The sequence below is a fragment of the Colias eurytheme genome, chromosome 1 (genome assembly GCF_061535395.1).
Source record: "Colias eurytheme isolate Ceu_HAF_F1 chromosome 1, ilColEury1 Martin Lab GWU primary, whole genome shotgun sequence".
Taxonomy (NCBI): Eukaryota; Metazoa; Arthropoda; class Insecta; order Lepidoptera; family Pieridae; genus Colias; species Colias eurytheme.
This window is the reverse complement of record NC_142980.1, coordinates 15782315-15807034: the sequence shown is the minus strand read 5'-3', so window position 1 is coordinate 15807034 and position 24720 is coordinate 15782315. Positions and strand designations below refer to the sequence as shown.

The following is a 24720-nucleotide window of genomic DNA, read 5'->3' as shown; positions in this document are numbered from 1 at the left end:
GCAGTCACCTGGTGTCCAAAGAGCGCGTCCTGCAGCAGGTCGGCGGGCAGGTCGGGCGAGAAGTCGGCGGATGCCCGGCGCAGGGCCTCCTCGGCGATGGTGGAGCCCACCTTGTGCGACTCCAGCTGCGAGTCGATCAGCCGCTGCATCTCCACGTCCGCCTCCGCCAAGCCCTCCTCGCCTTCTGGGACGTAATATATAGACTATGACGTTTAGTAAATAAATAAATAAATCTCTTTATTTGCATAATGTGTGTACAAAGTGTGGAGGAAGGAAGGTGAAATTCCTCCATCGAAAAAGGGAGGATCTTCCCTTCACGGTTGACCAGTCTACTCGACTGGCCAACCGTGTAGGCCCCGATGGATGAAGTCGGAAAGTTGTTTATATAGCTCTGTAGCGAAAACATTTCGCTTGCGCGATTTAGAGCGAGGTGTCGCTACACAAAGATAACAAATTACATTATAGGTAACAAAACATATCTGACATATTTTAGGCAGAATAATATTACCTTTGTAATTTTTTAAATTAATTTAAGAGACATTTGCCGCAATTTTTTAATTAAGTATTAAAAACAAATTTTGTATAAATTCCTGTAGACTGACTGACTGTAGATTTTGTGTAAAATCCATGAAAAAAAAGAAAGTAAACATTGAATGTATCCAAGTTACCAGATCGCGACGACACGGCGGTGTGATTCACCGCGTTCTTGTACGCCTCGTCGTCGAACCCGGTCTCAGTGGGCGGCTCGGCGGTGATCGCCACCACTGTGTTGTTAGCCACCAGGCTCTCTACATCCTTCGTCCACGGGTTGCTGTGCGTTACAAACGTTTTATTTCCATGATATAAACATTTTTAAACTTATATAAAAAACGCAATGTCATGTAATCTACGAATCTTATTAACAATTTTATCCTTATTTGTGATGCTCATTGTTGCCCAAATGTTTTTTTCATATTTAAGATAAAGGCAAGGTTAAGTTTATATATGTGGAGAGCGGACAAACAGGTGTTAGGTGATCATCGTCGCCCACTAAAGTGTACGCTCTTTCGCAAGTTATAGGGAACGTAAGTTATAGAAGTGGATTGGCACATAATGGTAGTACCCTACTGTACAGTTGGTGGCTGATGGGGTCACGGACGAATTCTACCTATACCCGTGGCCCCGTCATTGATGCGGCTTGACGGAATACAGTGGGGTTTTGGTCGGTAGAAATCCGACATAACCCACGGCCCTTTCCCCGGAAGCCGTGGGTATCTATGCAAGATTTCCCAACTTAAAAAAAAGGGTACAGTTGGTGGTACCGGAAGGGCTTGAAGTGCGTGGCGAGGCGCGCGTAGAGCCCGTCCTTGCGGCGGAAGCAGTAGGGCGGCGAGCGCGCGGGCTCGCGCCGCAGCAGCGCCGCCTTGTGCGCGCGCGCCACCGCGCCCAGCTCGCCCGCCCACACGTGCTCGTACAGGCTCGTGCCCAGCAGCTCCTGCGGCAGGAACCCCAGCGCCATCGTCACCCTGCGCACATATCACCACTTGCGTCAATTCAAACTTCACCAGAGGCCATGGAAGGCTTATGAAAAAATAATTTTATACAACTAAACTGAACCAGCACCAAATAAATGGAATCATAAAGGAGGTAAGTACCAGCTTTCAATGAAAAATTTATCCAAATTGGTTCGCTCAGTTGAAAGTTAAGTAAGAAGCCTTAAAAACAATCAAACTGATTTTCTTTTTTTTAAATTGAAAACAAAAATTAAAAACAACCAAAAATGTCTGTCTGCTAGTTAACAAAAATTAATTACGTAATTAGTTTAGCACTAATAATTTTATTAATTAATTAATTTTATTTTTTTAATTAATTAATTTTATTTTTTTAATTAATTTTATTTAAATTAATTAATTAATTTTATTAATTAATTAATTAATTTTATTTTGGAGTAAGTGTTTCAAAATGTAACGTCCATTTAACACTATTACTTCGAGTACCTATGAGCAAGTATACAAGCTAGTGTGTGGTGGTACTGACCGCTGGTCCACAAACACGAACTTGCCGTCGGGCGCGTGGCGGGACACGAACTGCAGCAGGGGCGCGGGGGGCGCGGGCGGCGCGGGGGCGGGCAGCGCGCGCCCCACCGCCACCAGGCACGACAGCGTGCACGCGTCCTCCTCCGCGCCCGGCTCCCCCCCGCCGCACTCCGACAACTCCGCCGGTGCCCACGATTTTAGGTACCCTGAGTGATATCACTACATAGTATAAAACAAAGTCGCTTTCCCTGTCCCTATGTCCCTTTGTACGCTTAAATCTTTGAAACTACGCAACGGATTTTGATGCGGTTTTTTTTAATAGATAGAGTGATTCAAGAGGAAGGTTTATATGTATAATAACATCCATTAAATAGTGGAGAAGTACTGTTATTTTTGAGGTTTCTAATGTGATGTCGTAAATAATTACATTTTTTCCGCTTACATTGCAAACGCAGGCTGAACCCTACGAGTTTTATGAAAATAATGTACTTAGTATTATACACATTGAAAAGGTCTACAGAAAAGTCCGCGATGGTATATGTCTACCTCTTATGGATAACCCACAATAACTTTTTTTTATCATTTACTTTTTACGACAAATAATGGCTAATTTTCGATGCGATTTTAACCAATACAGCATTAATCCTTAACCAATTAAATACCTTGAATACATTGTTCATTTAATATAGATCTATATGGCCCTTTACACCGTATGATTTAAGTGAATATTTTCGAAGATATTACAGATTTAAAAATTGCGGGACGTAGCATTTGCGGCGGTACCGGCCGGCCGCCCGGCTATCCATTTTATACCTGTGCGAAGCCGGCGCGGGCTGCTATGTTTTTATATACAACGTTCACAGTTTTTCTGTAGTGTATTTAGTATCAGCATTGCACCCGTGCGAAGCCGGGGCGGGTCGCTAGTTATGTATAAAGTTACATTGGACTGGCGCGGCGGCTTATCTTCTAAATTATTTTGAAACTATCAATGACAATATACTAGATAAAAAAATTTAGGGTAAAAAAATGTGTTACTATTATGTAGTTATATAAATTTTTATACATTTTTCAAATTTTACATTTTTTTCAACTTTAAATTTATACCAAACTGGCATGTCTTGTTGATAAACTTCAATATAATAATAAATTTGCAAACATTATAAATGTAATTAGATATTATCAAGACAAGCGGAGAGAAATAGCAGCACTAAATCGAATTAAATAGGCATGACGACAGTATCCATAAATGATCGTATTAGTGTTTTTAAGGGAAAATGTACAATAAATAAATTCAATATAGTGACTTAGAAATCTTAAAACCATTAAGATTAATGAGATTATCAATAAAATAAAACATTGAAATTCTGCAGTTAGCCATTTTGACTAAAACACGCGTGACGTCACGCTTAAGTAAACAACTCGCGTCAGATGTGTTTTGTTGTTATGAATATGTTGAGAATACGCATTTTTATTTATTTTCTATTGTTTCACGTATGCTTTATCGACTCAGAACAGAAATACAATTGCGAATTCACGAATACGTGGTTCGGGGTTCTCCGCACCAACTTTATACAATCATTTCTTATTATTTCTCGCTTGAAATAATTACTAACACATTTTTGAGCATTATTTTTATGTGGATTCATACTGCAATACTGCACACCACTCATAAACTTTAAAGTTCGTTTCTAAAACACATATTAAATAAAGACTTTTTTAATTTTCCTCGCAATTCGTACAAATAATTACGTATTTACCAAAGTTTGACGTCACGCCTACGCCATGACACCTGCGAGCTGTTTTGGCACAGTTAATAAATATTTTTTGAAAAATGGCTTTTATCTTCGTTAAATTTAAGTATATTACCGAAATATAGGGTTTTTCTTGTATAGTAAACGTATACACACATTATGGAAGAGGATTTCAAAATCTTTCGTCATGCCTATTACGATTGCAGGCAAAGAGGCGCGGAAGTAGGCCTATTAGGCGCGCCGCTGCAATTTAATAAATTTAATTTATATTCTTCTACAACCCCACCTTCAGCGGAAGCCACGTATTTTGCCTATTAAATAGGGGTTTTGAGGTTAAATTATTAAATTTTAGTGTCTCAACATAAGCACTTAAACCAAAGACTCAAATGTTACTCCTATGTTTGGCAAAACTAAGCATATGAGTTCAATTTCTTAAATTTGTATTTCTAACATCAACTCCATCGAAGAAAAGTTTCAGATAAGCGAATAATACTAACCTGTGCACTGCACGACGCAGTACTTGCGCTCGTTGGTCTTCTTGCGCGCCTTGTCCTCCTCCTTGACCTCGTCGGCGCGCTCCTGGCGGCACTTGATGCGGCAGCAGAACGAGCGGCGCGCGCCCGGGCACAGCCGCGACGCGCCCGACACCACGTCCGCCTTCACTGGCAACATCGCTGCGCATACAGCACCCTCATGTACCCGTCTCGCCCGTCCCGTCTCCCCGCCCCCCCTTCGGAGCCGTGTGACGTCACAGAACTGACATACGCATGGGGTCAAGTGGGGCGGGCGACGGGCACTGCGAGTGGGTTGCATGCCAGACCGAGGATAAATTTGGGACATTAAATACTAGGCAAATTCGATACGTCTATAAAATTTAATGAAAAGATAAAAAAAGTTACTCAATTTCTAAAAGACAAAAAAAGAAATTTGCACGTCCAAGTGGTATTGATTTACAATAAACTGAAAGAAATTGAAACAACTTTAGGTTTGATTTAATTACTGGGACCACAAAGAATGGATCATACATTTTTGGAGATACACATATTTTCAAAGTCTATTTATCAATTCAGTTATGCGAACCAGAATTGCATGGCCAGACGAGGTTGGAACGAATATGCGATATAATGCGTGAAACGAATAATGGCAACAACTGAAAGCGAGACGGTTGTCGGTACATTTGTCTCGTAACCTAGACGGAGCATAGACGAAACCTATATTTTATCTAAGGTTATATTATTTCTCTCAACTAGGATTTCAGCAAAATATTCCCTTTAAATTGGCGGCAACTGATACTTCTTAAAAAAATAGGGCGAACAATAATTCCTGGATAAGAATGTTCTTACATTAAATTTTCCAGGAATTCATCTCACTTTCCTATTAACGCACCTTTTAACCTTATTCTTGAAGCTCAATAGTAAGCAGGTCATATGAGATGTGTAACGTTTTGTAAACATCCATTAGTCTCAGCTCTGTTGTAAATTTTCACGTGGCAGTCTCCATAGTGCATTATCGTTATAGTACTTTATGCGATAATGCATTGTTTACAAAATAATCTGAGCTGAGCTAAAAGGCCTGCAGGATATACCGGGCTTAATTACATTAAGCAGGTTAAATGATTTCAGAATTCAGGTGGCGTGAAAAGCTTTTTGTGCTGGATATTTTGTATTTTATAGAAAACAAAAACGTTTGAATGATATGAGGTACTTACAGTTAATGAGGTATTACCAGAATACTTGCCAAATTATACTTTTTAATGCAGAAATAGGAAAATATCTATTTTATCTGTAAGTTGATAATCAAAAGTTATCTAAGCATTTTCTTACATGTACAAAATGGATAATGAATAAATAAACGAATATAGCGAAGTGCATTATGCGTCAGTACTAACTCTTAGCATCAATGAGCCGCTCCCTCGGGCTGAGGTCTGACGAGGAGAGCTGCTCCTTCACTTTGGACACGTCCTTAGGGTTCAGGATGTCGAACAGGCTCTGTCCCAGCAGTTCGGACTGGAATGGTATGTTCTCGTTTAGTATTAGATTTAGATGATGTTCAGTTATTGGAAGGTTTAACTTTGATTAAATTTTCCATAACATTGGCTAGAATTAGAAGTGGAATCGGTGAAGTTGTTCCGAATTTATTGCGTAAAGGCCATTTTATTCCTATATGTACTGTTATACGTCCAAATGATAGGGATCATTTTGGGGTTTATATGGACGACTAAAGGAAGTCATCCTGTTACATTTTTGTAAAAAATTATGAAAAGCACAAGAGGCCCTTGTTATATGAGCAAGGAGCGTGAATGGAGGGTGTAGTAGTGTGTAACCTGGTCGTAGTGCAGCATGCGCGTGACGCTGGCGGAGACGTAGAGCAGGCGGCCGCGGTCGCAGCCCACGACCATGAGGAAGCAGTCGTGCGCCGCGCGCAGCAGCAGCGCGTTGAGGTCGCGCTCGGGCAGGAAGGCGGGCCGCGGGCGCGGCGCCAGCGGGCCGGCCGCCAGCGCGCCGCGCACCGAGCGCAGGTGCTGCACGGCCATGCGCAGCACCGTCAGCTTGTCCAGCTTGCGCGCCATCGCGCCGCACATCGGCACCATCGCGCTCAGCTCCGAGATGTACGTGTTCATCTTGTCGCGCCGCCGCTTCTCGATCTCGCTGTGGTTCTGTCTGCGGCGTTCGGGAGGCACAGTCAGACACGCACAATACGACGCACACATCATCACACATAATATTGGAAATTGGGCTTTGGAAGAGATAATGCACAATGTTAAGTCAGAAAAAAGTAACTAGCGGAGCAAAACTTTCGCAGAGGCTAGATACATTCGCATGATAAAAAGACAAGTAACAAATTATCAAGTATATATTACTAAAACCCCAATGAATTCGAAGATGACAAACTTACTTTTTGTCCGGTAAAGTGCGGGAGGACCGTGCGTCTTCTCCGCCATCGTCATCGTATGTGGTCCCAGAACTAAAAGTAAAACAAATTTTATTTAAATAAATTTTATTACCTGGACTTACTATTCGATCATGAATAACCTACTTAAAATAAAATTTTAACTATTTTCTTGGAGTTAATGAAAAGTATTTTCACTATATGTTGCGATTTAATTAATTTATAAAAGGACTGATTGCCATTTAGTTCTATCATCTCCTGGGCTAATTGGACTACTAAATAAAATCAATAAACTTTCTCGCCACCTACGAATGATTCTCCAGCAACCTTTTGTTGAAATGTAAGAAAGGGTTGCAAAGTGTATAAGTTATAGGGTGTATATAATATTCCATCAAGCCTGGTGGGCGAGCGGGCAGGTGCTCGGACACAATGAGCGCCGGCGGGTCAGTGGGACCCGTAATTGGCTCCTTTGGGGATTGAAGCCAAATAACGCACCGACTCTATAGCTAGCGAGCACCCACTTATTTCGACTTCACCTATTGCAAATAAATACGAGTGTTGATACAGTCGCAAATAATTTCGACGTGAACAACTTTCTAGGGATTCGACAACTATATTGATATTCTAAGGAACTCAACGAGAAATTGGAATAACGAGTTCCTACGACACAGATTCTTTCAAAAATAAATTTCAAAAATTTGTAAAAAATAATTGTGTCTTAACAAATTAATAGTTTTCGGTGCGAAGAAATTTAATTGGTACTAAGAAAAAAACTCACTAAGAAGATGGTTTCCTCTTGCGTGTGGCGCTGGCGGGCTGCGGCGGCGGGCCGGCTGCGGGCGCGGGCGGCAACGACAGGCCCAGCTCGCAGCTCGACAGCTCGTATCCTTCAGAACTGACACAACTCATCGTTTATTTGATATTTTTATATTTTCTAAGACAGGACGTGCACAAAATCGATTACTCTAAATCGATTTTAGATCGGTAGATTCTAACGTGTTTTCGAAATAAAAAATAGGAATTGAATGCAGATATTTTGCACGTAAAATGTACATACGCTATACAAGAAGTAAGTATCTATATTTAAAATCATGCATTATTCAATATTTCAAACTGGGTAGAGAGTGCAGCTGTAAAAACTATTTGCGTTACTCGTATGAACTATAAGCTCTGTAACACCACGTATGGCTCGTACAAGAGATTAGCAGATTAAACATAACAAAGCACAAATAACACGCAGTTATGTAAATTATGCAACTCCATAAAATGTTGCTGCAAATAGCATTAATACTTCATTATGTATCTGAGATGCTCAAAGTCTGCGAGACATATGTCGCTGCTCACGATCTGCTTTATAATGTGTCTAAATGTAAATGCATTGTTTTTGGGGACGTTGGTAAGCATAGGAAATGTACGTCTGATATATATCTCTTTACGCTATAACAGTTGAAAGAGTTTAAAGAGTTTAAGTATCTCGGACACATGCTTACTGATGACCTCAAGGATAATGTAGATTTAGAGCGTGAGCGTAGGGCATTGGCGATCCGAAGTAATATGTTGGCCCGTAGATTCCCGTAGAGCCCGTTGTAGTAATTCAGTGAAAATCACGCTTTTTAAAGCCTACTGTCAAAATTTCTACACGGGTGGTCTATGGTTTGACTATACTGATAGATCGCTTAATGCCTTACGTGTCATGTACAATAATGCGTTTAGAATGATGTTGGGAGTTGGGAGTTGGGACTGCCTCGCTACTGCAGTGCGTCTGGAATGTTCGCTAATGCCCATACTGACGATTTCTAGGCGATTATACGCAGAAAAACAGCCTCTACTTTAGATAGAGTGCGGCGCAGTCGCAACAGTCTCATGATGATCATTTCGGAGAGATATATGTCATCTTTTCTGGGACACACTGTGCGTGAACTTGTCCATTCAAAGCGACAGGTTTACGCATAAGGTGCCTCATCAACTGATATTAATTAGTATATTTTTAATATTTAATTATTTACTAACATTAGTTATTAAGTCACGTACTAACATTAATAATATATCGTTTATTTCTTATTCTTTTCATAGACATAAACATGGACATATTCAATATAGTTTTGTTCACAAGTAAAAAGTATAAGTGGCACCCGTTTTAGGCTTAGTTCGAAGAACTAGCCTGTATATATACAGGCACCAGCTTCTCCCTGAGTCATTTGAACTTAAATAAAACAAAAAAAACTTGAAAAGTGAGCTAGTTATATAAATGGTATCTATGTGCAAGCATATTATACAAATATGATTACTAAATAAATATAAAATTTTAAATTTATGAGTAATGTGTGTGTGTGTGTGTGTGTGTGTGTTGGCATGTATATGTGTGTCAAAATAAAGTAAATATATCAAGTAGATTATAAATAAATAAGAGAATAAATAAAAATACAAAAAATAGGTAAAATAAACAAATATTGATTTATAATTTTAATAAATTTAGTATGTAATTGATTAAATACTAAACAAATTATATATATTTTATAATATTTATATGTGAAACAAGATTTATAGTTTTATAGTTTTTTCTTTAGTAAGTTTTCGGTGGATTCATAAGACAACTCCTGTAACCATTCTGTGACTGTTTTTTTACATTTATAGTTATTCATAGAATATATGTTTAAGATTTTATTTGCTTTATTGTAAATATAATCTCCTAATATAGCATAAAACTTCATAGGAAAATAGTGTTGAGAACGTTTAACCTCACATACCATGTAGGATCTACGTTTATCAGTGCTGTTTAAGTCAAATTCAAGTTCCTGGTGTTTTCTTAAAATAAGTTGCAGCAAAAACAATTGTCGCACTGTTAGGACTTGGCATTTTTTATATAAATCTTTGGTCGGATAATCAATTGGCCGAAAGGTCATGACTTTTAAAACTGATCTTTGTGCTCTCTCAATGGTAAGCATGTTACTCTTAGCCATGCCACCCCAAGCAGATATTCCATAATTTATTAAGGACTGGCATAATGTAAAGTATATCCGTTTAATGAGGTTGAAGTTCATGATGTGACGGAGATTTTTAAAAATAATTATCAATTTACGAATGCGGGCAGCCAGAAGTGTTGCATGTTTATTAAAATTTAGATCATAGCAATCAACAATAACACCTAGATACTTAATGGAATCAACATTTTGAAGAGTTATACATGTACAAGATAGTTTATCAGGGCAGAAATGAGCTTTAAGTGTTAAGTTACTTGAATGTCTTATAGAATTTTTGTTTATGCCAAAAGTTAAGTATTTGGTTTTATCAGAATTAAGAGTCAACGAATTAGATAGCAGCCAATTACTTACGATATTTAAACCAGACTGTGAATGTGAAAAAGCTTCCTCCCACGTTCAACCATCAAATATTAAAACCGTGTCGTCTGCATAAGCTATTATTTTGCCGTTTTCAAGAGATAGATTTGTCAAGTCATTCATGTACAGTAAGAAAAGCGTTGGACCTAAAATACTTCCCTGCGGAATACCAAAAGAAAGCGTTTGTTCGGTACTAATTAAGCCGTTTAGTTTAACAATTTGTGTTCTATCGGTTAAGTAACTTTTGAACAATTCAAATGGTTTACCTCTTATACCGACATAATTTAGTTTGTTTAATAGCAGGGGCATCGATACCGTATCAAAAGCTTTCGCGAGATCGAGGAAGACGGCAACACATCTTCTATTTATATCAAGATTAGCCACAACGTGATCGATAAGATTGTGTAGTGCGTCCGTCGTTGATCTCGATCTGCGAAAGCCAAATTGATTGGGTGATAAAATACAGTGCTTCTCAAAGTAAGTAACCAAACGTGTATTCATTATTTTTTCAAATATCTTTGAGAGGCATGGGAGTATCGATATAGGGCGATAATTATTCATAGAACCTCTATCTCCCGCCTTATATATTGGATGGATAATTGCTTTTTTAAAAGTGTTGGGGAAAGTCCCAGAAGACAAGCACAAATTAAAAATGTACACAAGGGGCTTAACAAATATAGGTCTATATTGTTTAACTATATTGGCTGGGATGTTGTCCCATCCAACTGCACAATCACTTCGAAGAGAGACTATCAGATTGTTTATTTCTATCTCGTCGGTTTCATAGAAACAAAAAGAATTAAAAAAATTGGACGGGGACGAGGAAGGAAGAGTCGCATCAGATGTATTATGTGAAATCTTTTCTGCAAGTTCCTTACCAATATTAGCAAAATAATAGTTGATGCTATTTAGCGTTTCAACCGCATTTTCAGAATTATAAAATGTTAATGGATCTCTGTAATGTAATTGTTTAAATAAATTAATTAATACTACATATAACATAATGTACCTGAGATTATAAAAATAGACAGATAGCAGTAACTACGTGTGTATTTCCACATCACAACGCTTAAATATGGACCATCTTATAGTAAGTGAAAGGATATGAAATAGCAGAATCTGTTCAAAGATTGAAACCTGTTGGGTTTGACATACGTACTAGAGTTTTCTGTTATGCAATGGCAAATATTTATAGCCAACAAGATTTCAATATGCCTACTAGTGGGAATATAACTATAAGAAGTAAAATTACTCAATTACGCAATAAGAAGCCCTTGTCGCTTACTCAATCTTTATTATTATATAACAAAAGAAAACTGTAGTAGTGCATGTGTGAGTTATGCTCTTTATATTATGTGTTTAAAAGTTTGAAAACGTTGGGCAATACATATGAACAAGAAAATGGGGATATCAGGGATTTTACCAAATCTCCAGGTACCACGAAACCTCAGAAAATGTCGTAAAATTCATAAATAATTATCCAGGACAATTTTCACACACGGCACGATCTGATTCTATACAAGGCTTTCGCTTGTGTTGCTCCGTCACATCGAAGAATGTGGCGTTTGCGAACCAGCACTTGGCCAGTGTGACCTATCTCCGCAGTGGGAACATAATGTCAATGATGATGATGGTACTCACTAGGGCGGCGGTTTCCTCTTGCGCGGCTCGACGTGCGCGGGCTGGTGCGGCAGCTCGTGCAGCGCGTGCGGCACGGCGCCCTCGCCGCCCGCCGAGCCCGCGCCCGCCGTCAGCTCGTAGCCCGGCGACGCGCCCGGGACCGAACCGCTGCCACAGACAACGTTTATTCATTTCATTCAATTCTATACAAATTACAAATTTCATTTTATAATAATTATGAAACCTGCAGTTAGAGGAGTGTTGGCACCAAATAGAGTGACAGAGGGTGTATTTATTTTTAAATTATAAAAGTTTTAAATATCTCGTAAACCGATGCACTTTTACGTAGCGTAAAATCTTCTTCAGAACCGGAACAACGTCGACCAGCAGGTATCATATTATTATCTATTCAATACGCCACATTGGTTTTATTACCAAGATATATCATCATATCATTACTTCTTTCGATCTTTTTGGTACGACATAAAAGATGTATCTATTGTACCTATTGATGGAGAACAGTGCATTAATACCTTTAAAATAGCACTGAAGGAAAATGTATTTGCTTTTTCACTTAATTAAGGAACGGCAAAAATGATACATCATTTAGTTTCAGTGAATGAAAATGAGAACACAAAAGAAAATTAGACAAATGTGCATCGAGTGTGTATAAAAGCTCTATTCTTTACCCCGCTTTGAATTTTCATTATAAGAGACAAATATTATATTTTTCTGTGAGTTGTGATTAATTGATGATAGTTTATTTTATAGTATTTTTTTTTGTATTTACCTAGCAATTATTATCTGTAGATATATAAAGGCGATGGAAATGTTAGCTGTAGTCATGTTAAATGCCTCTAATTACAGATATGAATGCAGTATAATGTGCGTAATACATAATATTATGATTATGATTTATGATCATCGCGCAACAGTCCGCCGGCCGCGCCGCGGCGGTAACGTTGCAGAAACTACCCATTTACGCTACAAGACTTAAACAAACAAAATAAATTAATCGCTGCCATTGCATTTAGTATTTACGATATGTCTTAAGTTATTGTTTATCAAAATTCTATATTATCCATTTCACATACTTAATATAAATACATATTATAATTTTAATATAGGTAGTTTTTTGCAAACTATAAAAATAATATAATATTGAATGATTGTAGAAAAACACGAATAATGTTGAGTAAACAGGTAGCATACAGTAAGCAGTGATTACTCAATGATATAATCACATCATAAGTAGCGCCCGCGCACGCGACCTTGACACTGGTCTGCGGAGTGCGGAGTGCGCTCGACTTATCGCTGTAATCATGTTTATCAGCCGAGCCACTGCACACTGCACACTGCATGATGCATCGCGCACACCTACGCTCGCGGTCCCAATCGATACACTTTGTACACTTCTGTAAATCGTTTCGATCAATATTTCCATTTAACCTCCCAGAATTTAATTAATACGAGAAAAATAAATATGTAGGTATACCCGAATCTTTCTCCGAAATGATTTCAAATTTATCGTCACTCAATTTTAAAAAATTATTTTCGATGGCCTTTAGCTACATAGTTAATAGTTACATCGGGAGCAGAAATGTTGTGTTTCACAAAAACGACATTCACGGTTCACCCTGTAAAGTATTCGCACACGTGAATAAATTCAGCGTAATCTGATATTTAAAAACGAATCCAAGTATAATCCGTTATATAAGTATTTTTTTTAAACTTTGCATTGAAAACAAATTGCGAAATACAAATAAAACAAAAGACGCGCGCGCGTGTGTGTGTACAATGTGTGTGTGTGTGTGTATGTCTGTGCGTGTGTGGGTGTACACAGTACAAGGAAATGCGATCGCGGTTCAAGTGCAAGGAGAGTGACGTAATCGTTACTATTCAGTGTTTACGTTTTGTAATCTTATGTAATGCGCGAGAGATTATTAGGTTCCTTGGACAATCGAACGTTTTGTATGTTGGTTGCTCACAATTTTTATTGGACACGATTAATTGATTCTTTTGAAAATTTGGATATCGTTTCATCGTTTTCGTCACGTACATGTAATATTCAAACAGTGGCCCACTTGGGGTCTCATCAATAGTGTAGAATACTTTTGACCTTTACCCTTATTGTTCTGGGCCCATATACCTATCGTTATAATATGTAAAATTAGAACTATACTTGTATATAAACATGACAATATGTATCTCGACAATAACGAGTAAGTACCTACGTTCGAAGAACGCATGCACCGTTTTGCAACTTGCAAACTCACCGAGAGTAATATAGGTATAATATATAATAAGCAGTAATTGTTTATTATTATTTTATCAGTAGGTAATATTATTAACATTAGACTATATAATATTAGTTTAATATTAAGATTTTAATTAGACTGTTCCTGATATAGTCTGCCTTACAAAATATAAGCAAAACTCAGTGTGTTGGAAAAATATATATCGATTTTATGAAATTATCGTTATCATTTAAACAGATAATATTACATATCTGTTTGATGATTTATCAATTTGACACCCAATACTATTGCTTTTACATCTTATATCTTACGGTCTTTAATTAATTCATATTTTTCGTAAGTAACTAATTCATCAGTTTAATATCTTCCAACAAACACTACACTAAAAAGACACTTATAATAGGTATTTAGCCTTTATTTTGCTAATTTACAGATTTAATAATTTAATTGTTCTATTTAATTTGCAATTCTCACACCAATGGAAACCGAGATTGCGAGGACTTTCGAGGCAATTCCCCACAATACATAATATTAGACATAATACATAAGTGAATCAGGTTATTCTATTTCTGATTAAGAAGTTTATTATTACCGGTCTGACCTTGGCGCGCGTTATTAATCACTTATGGCAGACTTACTCATGGTGATATAATTAATTGCTTTTAAATTTTAATAAATTAAATCTAGATTTTATGGAGAAATGTTCAGTTTGTTTTGTCAATATTTAATGTAGGTATATAAGTACTATATAGTGTGAAATCGATACACTATCAATAGACAATATACATAAACGAAACGGCTGTAAGACCTCGTTTTGTTTCAGACTGTTTCAGACCAATCCACAGTTCAGTCGTGTGAAAATAATACGCGCTGTTATTAAATTGGCTATAAAACTCGAGAGTGCTGTTCGACTGAATTTTGTTTTTCATTTTAATACTTTTTGTAAGCTTTTTGTGTCTATTGCCAGTATGACGTCGTTGATTGCCGGTAACATAAAGTATTGTAAACATACTTTGAATATGAATAGGTACTTCCAGTTCTTCTGTATCAAATATCAATTCTTAACCAAACAATAAGTTTTTCAAATAAGTACTTTATTTCATAAAACATCTACAAATAGTCATAGATATCAGTCATAAAGGCGCAAGCTTCTTTGAATTAATAGTACCCAGTATATGTATACTATATATACTCATAAAATATCATAATCTATAAAAAAGTAACTGGCGCAAAGGTAACATAGGTACACAAGCAATTCAAGCGAACGTCGATATATAAGTATAAATTTTGAAGTAAAGAATAAAGTCGATGATAAAGCGGAGGCTAGCAACAGGTCGTCGTCGGGCGAGATCGCGTGACCTTCAGCCGCCCTTACAGCGCGGCGTGATGATGCTTTGTTTACTATGCGACCAGCTCTGCCGCCACTGGAAGGATATATGAATATTGTATGACATAATAAGTATCTACATAGCGCTCTGAACGTAATAAGAAAGATTTCATCTCAACGCCTACGTATCTCGATGATTAACTTCATGTAGAAAGTTTAATCATGGCGATACGTAGGCGAATAGATGAAATCTTTTTGATAAAATATGATATCTGTGAATGTGACATAGACGATGGTAGGTATAGCTATAGCATGTGATTTATGAACAGCAATAATCCTTATTATAGGATCATCTGACTTAGGTACGTGTTGCTTATTATGTTGTTTAAAAACACTGATTCAATAAATGGGGAGAGCATTGAGCCCACTGCGCGGCGTACAATACGTAGTTTATTGAAAATTTTTCGAATTCCCACTTTTGCCGCTGCCTCAATAATATGAGCTTTTAAGTTTTAATAGTGAGATGGTTATTTGAATTTATTTATTCCGTTCTAGGCGTTGCTATACACTTATACAGTTCATATACAAGCATTGTTCGTTGGTGAAATGATGTTACCTCGTTACAAACTAATACATAGGTGCCTACTGCCTATAATTACATATATAAATTGCAAATATATTCCCTGACGTAGGTAGGTACTTAGGCGGACACTTTTCAGGAAAAAGAACTATATTTTATAAAAAAAAAAGAAAATTCTTAATGACATGTTATGATATGTAACCAAATTGATAACCTCCTCCTTTTTTGAAGTCGGTTAATCAGCGTAAATAAGGTGTTACAGTGACGTCACGATTGCAATCAGAACATGTGAAGGTTCGGATTTCAGCCGCACACTCGCATATACGTCGACCGGCCTAACTTAGCATACGCGTATTGCATTATCGAGTTCGCATGCGTGACATCACTGTGTTTGCGACTTGTGTGAGCACTGAGCGGCGACCTCAAGTGCACCGCGTCGGCAGGTAGCAGGTACGTCGTCCCCTGAATAGCTCGCGTTAGGCCTATAGTAATCTAATCGTGGTCTGAGATGGTTACAGACATTGTATTACATATCAGATCATGTGGACGGAATGCGTTATGACTCTATCTACGCTATGTAGCATGAATAGCCTAGTAGAGCCAACCTAGTCACATTTAAAGGGCTTTTAAAGCATCGTTGGCAGAAACAGTATCTATCGCAAGGGATACGACATCAGTAGGATAGGTCATACCTATACATTTTTTTATGCGAATCTCTTCTCAGCCACTTCAATTTATTACTATAAGTTTTTATCACAATATTGTACTAAATATTAATCAATCTCTCCTCGTCATAGATGATAGAGTGTCGTAAAAGTCTACATATTTCCATTTATCTGGAGATTTTGGTAGTAAGCGACAGGTAGATACCTTCTGCGCGTTTGCGGCGCATTTTGATGATTATTGTCGAATCATTTTTGTTTAATGTAATAATGAATTGTAGTGTAGATGAATTCAGGACGTCTTAAGTGGCCCAGAGGCTGCGGGGCGGGGCGCGGCGGTGGGCGGGGCAGGACACGCCCCTTCACACTTCAACAAACTCCTTATAACGCGGCTATGAGGACATAATCACAATTGAACTTTGGGCCTTAATAAGTACGACACGCTGTTATATCAACGCTGGAGGCAATGTTTCGTTTCAAACAATGCAATGGAATGAATGAAATCGTTAAAATTTTGCGATAAACTAATCTTGTATATGTTTAGTGCATGTAAAATCCAAATATGTAGGTACTAGCTAATTAGCAATATCTGTCTATTACACGCACTCTCCTAGGTCCATTTATCAGTCAAAACAAAGGATGCTCTAGTTGTGATTGGTTTGCTGTGACAAGGCTTTTCGCTCTCTCGTTAAAGGACGTTACCCGTATGATGGATGGATAGGCGCTCGCCGCTGGATTCATACTCAATTATTTTCTAAAACTCGTTGTGATACTTGATAATATAGGTACCTATAATAAGCAAAAAAACTTTTCTAATTTTTCTTAATGTTTAAAATAACATTTTATATAGGTAATGTTATATACCTACCATTCGTCGCAAAGACGCAGATATTTAAATATGAAAACAAAGCGTGTGTGCCGAGCAGGCGTGTCAGAAGTGAAATTTCTTGGGCAAGATTCAAATATACCAAAATCTTCGCCTTACTCCATGACGTGACGGTATTGCCATGGCGCGACTCAGTACATTTTTAATTTTGCATAAAATTCAGCTGCTTTATAAAATACAGAGGTACTAACTAGGCGGCGATCAAGCGTTCCCATAAGATGCCATAGGTAAGTGCCCATGTCGCAATCATGAACCCTGAATTATTTTTGGTGAAATTCTAATTAACATCGACAACATTTGGCGAATAGTTGTGGAGGCGTCGATCGGGCTTCTCAAATCGATTCCGACGCTAATACAATAATACAATAAACGTAATTAAGTTTACCTCCTCCCCCCACTCACCCCCCCCCCCCCGGGTGCATACACTACTTCAAACAACTTGTAAGTTATCATTTGAAATTGTAGACCAAAGTAGATATGTTTGGACAATTATAAAGTTTAATTATAATTTAAACCAATTTGTGTAGCGCAGTACGGGTACTTACCAACGTAAGTCGTAACATACGTCTAACTCTAAGTACTTAATATAACTTTAAATTTCAATTTGATTTGTAGTGTGTACAGTAAAATATTTATACAATTCCAGATTAATAAGTAAATCGGTAATTGCACGCAAATGCACACTGCACAGTGCGGCGGTAACAATTAAATACTTACTTTTTAAAGTTAGATTGTTGTAAAAACAATATTCCAAATTGTATTCGTTATAATAAGCACTGATAGCACACTACAGCAATAAACCGCTTTAAATAATTTTAAGGTAAGTACATTATTATTTATTATACCTACAGAAAAGAAAACAAAAAATTAAAAGTATGTACTATCAAAGATCTGTAGAGTTAAGGAAACACTCGGCCTAAAAATCCAGAGAATTAAAAAGTAAACAAACAAAAAAATAGAAAGTCGCGCGATGTGAGTCTCGGAGCAACAATTGTACAAGTTTGTCGCAATTTGCAGGGCTTCCCCTAACAACGAGCGGGGGACAGGCCGCACCGGTGTTGACACCAGGAACATGCTTATCGAAACTTATTTGTTTTCAAAAGGAAATATTAAATGGGTTATGTCGACAAAGAACCTCAGGGTTTCATCATCATTGCTACAAATCGACTGAAGCGTGGTCTATTGTTTCTTGATTTGATTTACACAATCTTAAAAAAAAAATATTCGTTGGTATAAATACAGTCACATAAACATGAACCTACTGCATGAACTCTGTAGCCTGTAAGTGGTGGTTAAGTAAAATTAAAAAAGATCTATTGGATGGAAAAATGATTGAAGTTACCTATACAATCACTTTTTGTTAGCAGATGAATTAAAAGTTAGAAATTAAAAATTTCATCTTTCCCACATATCTCTATGAGTGAATTGAGAACATAATATGTTTCAATAACATTTAGTAGGTACTTATATTCAGTAAAACTACCAAGTATCACGTTGGTTGAATTAGATTTAATTGTTAATTTATTTCTTATAACAACATAGTGCCATTTTGCATAATATAAAAATATAGGTGAAGAAGTTATAGATCACAAGTAGTAGTGTGCGACAAAAGGCGACAAACGTCAAAACGAGCACCCGTCCGCAAATCGGATCGTTTTACATTGGAACGGGAAATTAAATCACTAGATGTCGTCGAGTGAATTATATTGGAATATGTATTTGTGAAGATATTTGTGTATTCTATTGAGGGAATCAATGCCACCTAAACAAAAACAAATAGAACTTATGACCTGAAAACCAAATTGTGAGCTAAATTGTGATAGTATTTTTTTATCAAAATCGGTTTATAAACGACGCAGTTATCCGCGAACACACATAAAAAAATTGTTATATGCGGTCGAATTGAGAAACCTCCTTATTTTTTGAAGTCGATGTTAACCTTTAACGCCTTGCAAGAGATTTGATGAAATATTAATGAAAGATTATAAGACGTTTGTAAAATCTTTTTTTAAGGCTGGAAGGGCCTGTGAAACGTCAATTTTTTTTATTAACATTAAGGTATCGCAGAAATTCTGTGTAAGCGTAGTAATAATTACATATTCCATTTTATTATATAGCTAAAACATTGTATTTGTCATGGTGCGCGTGTTGCCAATATATCTAACAATCTTGACTTCGCTCGTAAAGCAGCTTCCAATCAGTGGTGATGAATCATTTGAGAAAATTATTAGAATTAACACACAAGAAATATAATAAATTAATATGAAATTAACGTTCTTCTATGGAATACATATAAATCCTTATTGTACTCTAATTTTATGAGGTAGGCTATGTCATTAGATACTCATTACCATAGAAATCTAAATATTGTTATTTAGATTTCTATAGACATTACACACACAAATAGGGAGACGTGGGTGTAGTGTCCTCACCTCGGGTACTTTTGACAAAAAATATTTCGATAATAATAAGAAAGTTCCAAGGTGATGTGGTCCTAATCGATTGTTCAACCTTGGTAAATAACCAATTACGAATGCTTATAAACTTAAAGCGCTATTACAAACGATTTTAACTTTTTGAGTTCCCAATGGCTTTGGATAAGTGAAAAAAATCAGCCCTGTACAAATATTATACACTAGCTTTCCACCCGCAGCTTCGCCCGCGCAGTCAAAGAAAAACCCGCATAGTTCCCGTTCCCGTGAGATTTCCAGGATAAAACCTATCCTATTTCCCGGGATAAAAAGTAGCCTATGTCCTTTCTCGGATATCAAAATATCTCTATAACAAATTTCATGCAAATTGGTTTAGTAGTTAAGGCGTGATTGAGTACCAGACAGACAGACAGAGTTACTTTCGCATTTATAGTATTATAAGTATGGATTCTATAATACGTCTAGAGTGCATGTATATATGTTAACGGAAATCTATGTAATCCGTCATTGTATACAATTCCTAGGAAATGTATGTAATTCCTAAAATCGCACGGAAATGTGTGAAATAAATCATTTTATACACATTTCCTAGGAAATCTATACATTTTCTAAATAGCAATCGTAAAATATGTAAAACATTTAAGATATTGGAAGGTACGCGGGGACAGCGGGACGAGGGGTATTGCTCTAAGATTGCTACAGCAAGATGTCTGTGCTTTAAAAATAAAGTATTATGCACTTCCAAATGCCATTCGAGCTAACTCCGCAAAAATAAATAGCTGTATGGACTGACAAAGTATTTTAATATAAAGATTTACTTTGATAATGTGACATTTATAATTCCTTAATTATCAGACTGATTTTCTGCCCAGTAGCTGGGTCCACACCGGCCGATCCAGTGATCCCGCGATCCGCGATCCAGGATCGCGGAGCATGGATCGTGGATCATGTTAGGCCGATCCACTTTAAAAACTTGCGATCCTAAATATGCGCTCCAAGTGATCCTAAGGCGATCCGTGATTCAGCCAGTCTAACTCTTGTACGATATGGAGTCACACGTACAACGGCGGCGTCTTGCCGTTGCAGCAGTAACTTTTATTATACTGAAATGTTTGCGCAAAAAATCAAAAAAAAGAAATCGACGGTTTTGGGTGAAACAACTTTGCAAAAATCGATTGGAATCTGGGACTCAGCTGTACGCAGAGTTAGTTTCAGATGAAGTGGAACACAATTTTGCAAGAATGAATGCTATTCAATTTGAGATATTCGACTTTCTGAGATGTCCATGGTGAGGTGGATCGCGCGATCCAACATAACCGTCCACACCGCGCGCATCACGCAACTGAGGCACCTTTGAAGCGGGTACAAAAACCGCCCGCTAACGGATCGCACGAGGTAGGGATCGCGCGCGGCAAAACGCGTGCATGGATCGCGCGCGGCACGTCCACACCGCCCGCATCTTTGGATCGCGCGCCTGCCGCGCGCGATCGGATCGCGGTGGATCGGCCGGTGTGGACCCAGCTAATAAAAATTTGTTATAAGAATAAATATAAGTTGATTTTGTGAAACTTACGGAAAAAAAATAAAGTTAAAGAAGAGTAAAAAAATAAAAAAGAAAAAGATAATAGACAGTTAATAGATAGTTGATGAACATAATATTGTTTTTTTCCGGTATGACTGTAACCCGCTTGTCTCAACAAGTGCTATCATAAAAAATAACGTGTTTTATTACAGAAAGCATTTACTTTATACATTTCCTAATACGATATTGGAATTATATACAATTCCGAGGAAAATTATACATTTCCTAGGATATCTATGCATTCAATAGTTTTTTAAACAAAATTTTATACATTTCCTAAATAGTATCGGAATTGTACACATTTCCTAGGATTTGTATACAATTCCTTGATTTCATATATTTCCGGTAACAAATATATAAACAGATAAAGAACATTGCAATGAATTACGTTCTACAGTTATCCCAAAAATTGTACTTTTTGATCATATTATATCCTCAAATCTCTTGCATGGAGTGAATAGCGTTTGCACATCTGCATGACCCATAGCTGCGTTTCCAACTTGATATATTATTATTTATTTATAAACTAGTGATGAAATATGTATAGTTTCCACTTACTTACAGTGTCAGGGTAGTTTATAATTACTAGGTTTTCTCAGATCGATACTATTATGTAGTTCGTGAATAACCGTTTACGCACCGTACGCTATAGAAGCGCGCGCAAAAAGGAATATTTTATTTCACCTAATTCTATAAATCTATAAATGGACTATCAAATACAAAAATAATTCGAACAATGAGTCCCTGAAATTAGCACCATCCAACCGCCAACATCCACACTGTTCAGCTTTCCAATCACTACATAGTATTAAAAAAGTGCCTTTTCTGTCGCTATGTCCCCATGTATGCTTAAGGCCTTAATAGGGGCTAGCGACCTTGCTAGATGATTTACAAGGCGGGATCGGGGGACCGGCGCGAATCTACCGTAGGAAAAGTACGTATAAAAATTATTAAAAATATATTTGGATATGGGATTAAAAATTAAAACAACCATGCCCTGTGTTTCAATTTCATAAACACACTGTAAGAACACTACAATAATAATTGACGTTATATTGACTTAGCGTTTTGGTTTATGCCCTTTATCATATTCGAAACTTTAATATACCTTTTTTAGATATGTACATTAAGAATCTAAGAAGAAAAACGGTTATAAACTTATAACTAATTAAAGTTAATTTTCGGTATTAAAAGGGAATTCTACCCGATTCAGCCTTTCATGCCTTAAATCTTTAAAACTACACAACAGATTTTAAAGCGATTTTTTTTAAGACTCACTCTGATTCAAGAGGAAGGTTTTAGTATGCATATATTTTATTAGGTTTTAGACAAATCGGGCGAAGCCGTGGGCAGATAGCCAGTAAAGTATAAACTGTAACCAGCAAATGTTTTTCAGTGTTAGTAAGTCAATAGTAGCGGGCCTTGTCCTGCCGCGGCCGGGCGGTGCTGGGTGCACGGTGGCGGAGTACAGGCATCGCGTTGCGTGTGCCTTATGCAAATTGCAATGCGAAGGCTTTCACGGCTTATGCGATCGCGAGCAAGTGCTGGTGTTTGTTTACGAGTGTCATGTTGTAGGACAGGGTTTTTGCACAGTATACATTTATTAAAATAACATTTACCTCGCTACGCGACGGTAGAACTTTTATAAATTAGGTAATTAAAATTTAGCGTATCTTCATATTTATTATATCATATCTTTATTGTATTCATTTTTATGTGGCTGTTGGTGTTCGAAACAAGTTTTTACATTTAATAATCATATTATTACTAATGCCTTAATCATGCCTTAATCTAATAAACTTTGAGTAATGAGTTTAAATCTTTTTCTTAGTTTTTGTTATGCTGAGTACGTAATGAGCACATCAATTTTTTTATATGTATTTGAATTATCATTATAAAAACTTTAAGATTAATAATTAGATCAAACAAAATATCGAGTGGCTAATAAGGAAAGGAGTAACTAAGGAACGCCGTCAGTCGTCACAAGTCGATGGAGTCGTTAGCGCGACGAATATTTTTAATTGTGATTCCAATTAAAAGTTTTTTGTTACATTTTATTAACTTATTTTCTGATCAGTTGTTGGGTTTCAACTGATGTTTGTATCTCCAGTAAGGGTTGAGGGTTATTGCGAGACCGATAGGATACAGGGCTAAAATTTGGCAATAATCAAAATGTTTAGGTACATACCACACTACGTTTTTCGACACATGTACACCTGAAACATATTACCTATGTGTCTAATTGAAGTAAATTATCTGTATCAACATTAAATATTGCTACATTCAAACACTTCCTTGGCTACCACCGCTAAACCAAATAACGTAGCAGCGATACTCTGAGTGCAGCGAACGTAGAGCAGCGCAGGCGCACGTGGCGCGTTATCGCGGCTTATCGCAGGTGCGCTGAGTTACCGCTCTTGCATCACCGACCACTCGTTACACTGTATAGTGTATACAGCCAGTATCGAACCTGTCGCCGGGGGCAACTGCAGTGCACATTTGTGCAATGAGCATATGTCTCTACATCTCGGTAGCGATGGTAAATTTAAGGGAAGGTAGAGATGTTCTGTACTGCGACCAATTTTGCATTTATCTATAATAATTAGATACAGTAAAAAGAAAAGATAGTATGCGTTAACAATTAATATCGATAATATCAAGGATCGATGACGATAATAATTCATGCCAAATGATAATCTTTTTTTATCAACCAATTACTTAATGTTCAACAATTCTTTTGTTATGTAAATATTCCTATATATAATAACATATAGTGCGTTAGCCGTTAACAATAAACAAATAGACCCACTCGAAAAGGAATTATGAGGGAATCACTCAAACTCATACACTCGGTTCCGGTGTTCTACAGGTATTGTAGGTATACAATACGTTAAACGTGTAAGCGAATAACAATTGAAATTCCGCAACAATAAGTTTGCAGTACATCGCTTGTTTGTGTGGCGAGGCTCCGGCGCGCTACATAGCGCCGATGTAAAGCGCGTCCACACTGCACATTAACAGGGGCTTAGCTAATTAAACATTACTTATGAGCGCGTAGGTGCGGTGTGCTCGGCGATTCGCAGGAACACATGGAGTAATATCGATACGATTATTGTTTGTGTTAGGTCCGGGTGGCAGGTGGAACGTGGCGCCGGGCGATGTAGCGGGGATTTAGTCCATTGTCCGGTGCGATGAGGCGGCGTAGACGTGTTCCGCTCACGCCACTCCATGAGGGTAGAGCTGGCAGGCTCTCAGATTGTTTGGGCCCTGCGACGGGCTGCCGCTGATGGGGTCACGGACGAATTCTACCTATACCCGTGGCCCTGTCGTTGATGCGGCTTGACGGAACACAGTGGGGTTTTGGTCGGTAGAAATCCGAC

General features: G+C 37.5%; 1 protein-coding gene across 8 annotated transcripts in view; it reads right to left on the bottom strand.

The window, feature by feature from the left end:
* Positions 1-24720, bottom strand: part of cyc (basic helix-loop-helix ARNT-like protein cyc) — a 74524-nt gene that overhangs the window by 4774 nt on the left and 45030 nt on the right. For 6 of the 8 annotated variants that reach the window (XM_090106239.1, XM_090106255.1, XM_090106246.1 and 3 more), the window contains 10 exons: positions 11635-11781; positions 7434-7550; positions 6662-6730; positions 6090-6426; positions 5655-5772; positions 4264-4440; positions 2017-2221; positions 1302-1505; positions 669-811; positions 9-184 (listed from right to left, as the gene is read on the bottom strand). In XM_090106239.1, the coding sequence (XP_089962365.1) occupies positions 9-184; positions 669-811; positions 1302-1505; positions 2017-2221; positions 4264-4440; positions 5655-5772; positions 6090-6426; positions 6662-6730; positions 7434-7550; positions 11635-11781 (1693 nt within the window). The remainder of the gene's footprint in view (positions 1-8; positions 185-668; positions 812-1301; positions 1506-2016; positions 2222-4263; positions 4441-5654; positions 5773-6089; positions 6427-6661; positions 6731-7433; positions 7551-11634; positions 11782-24720) is intronic. The other 2 variants (XM_090106216.1, XM_090106225.1) reach the window with 2 other exon arrangements.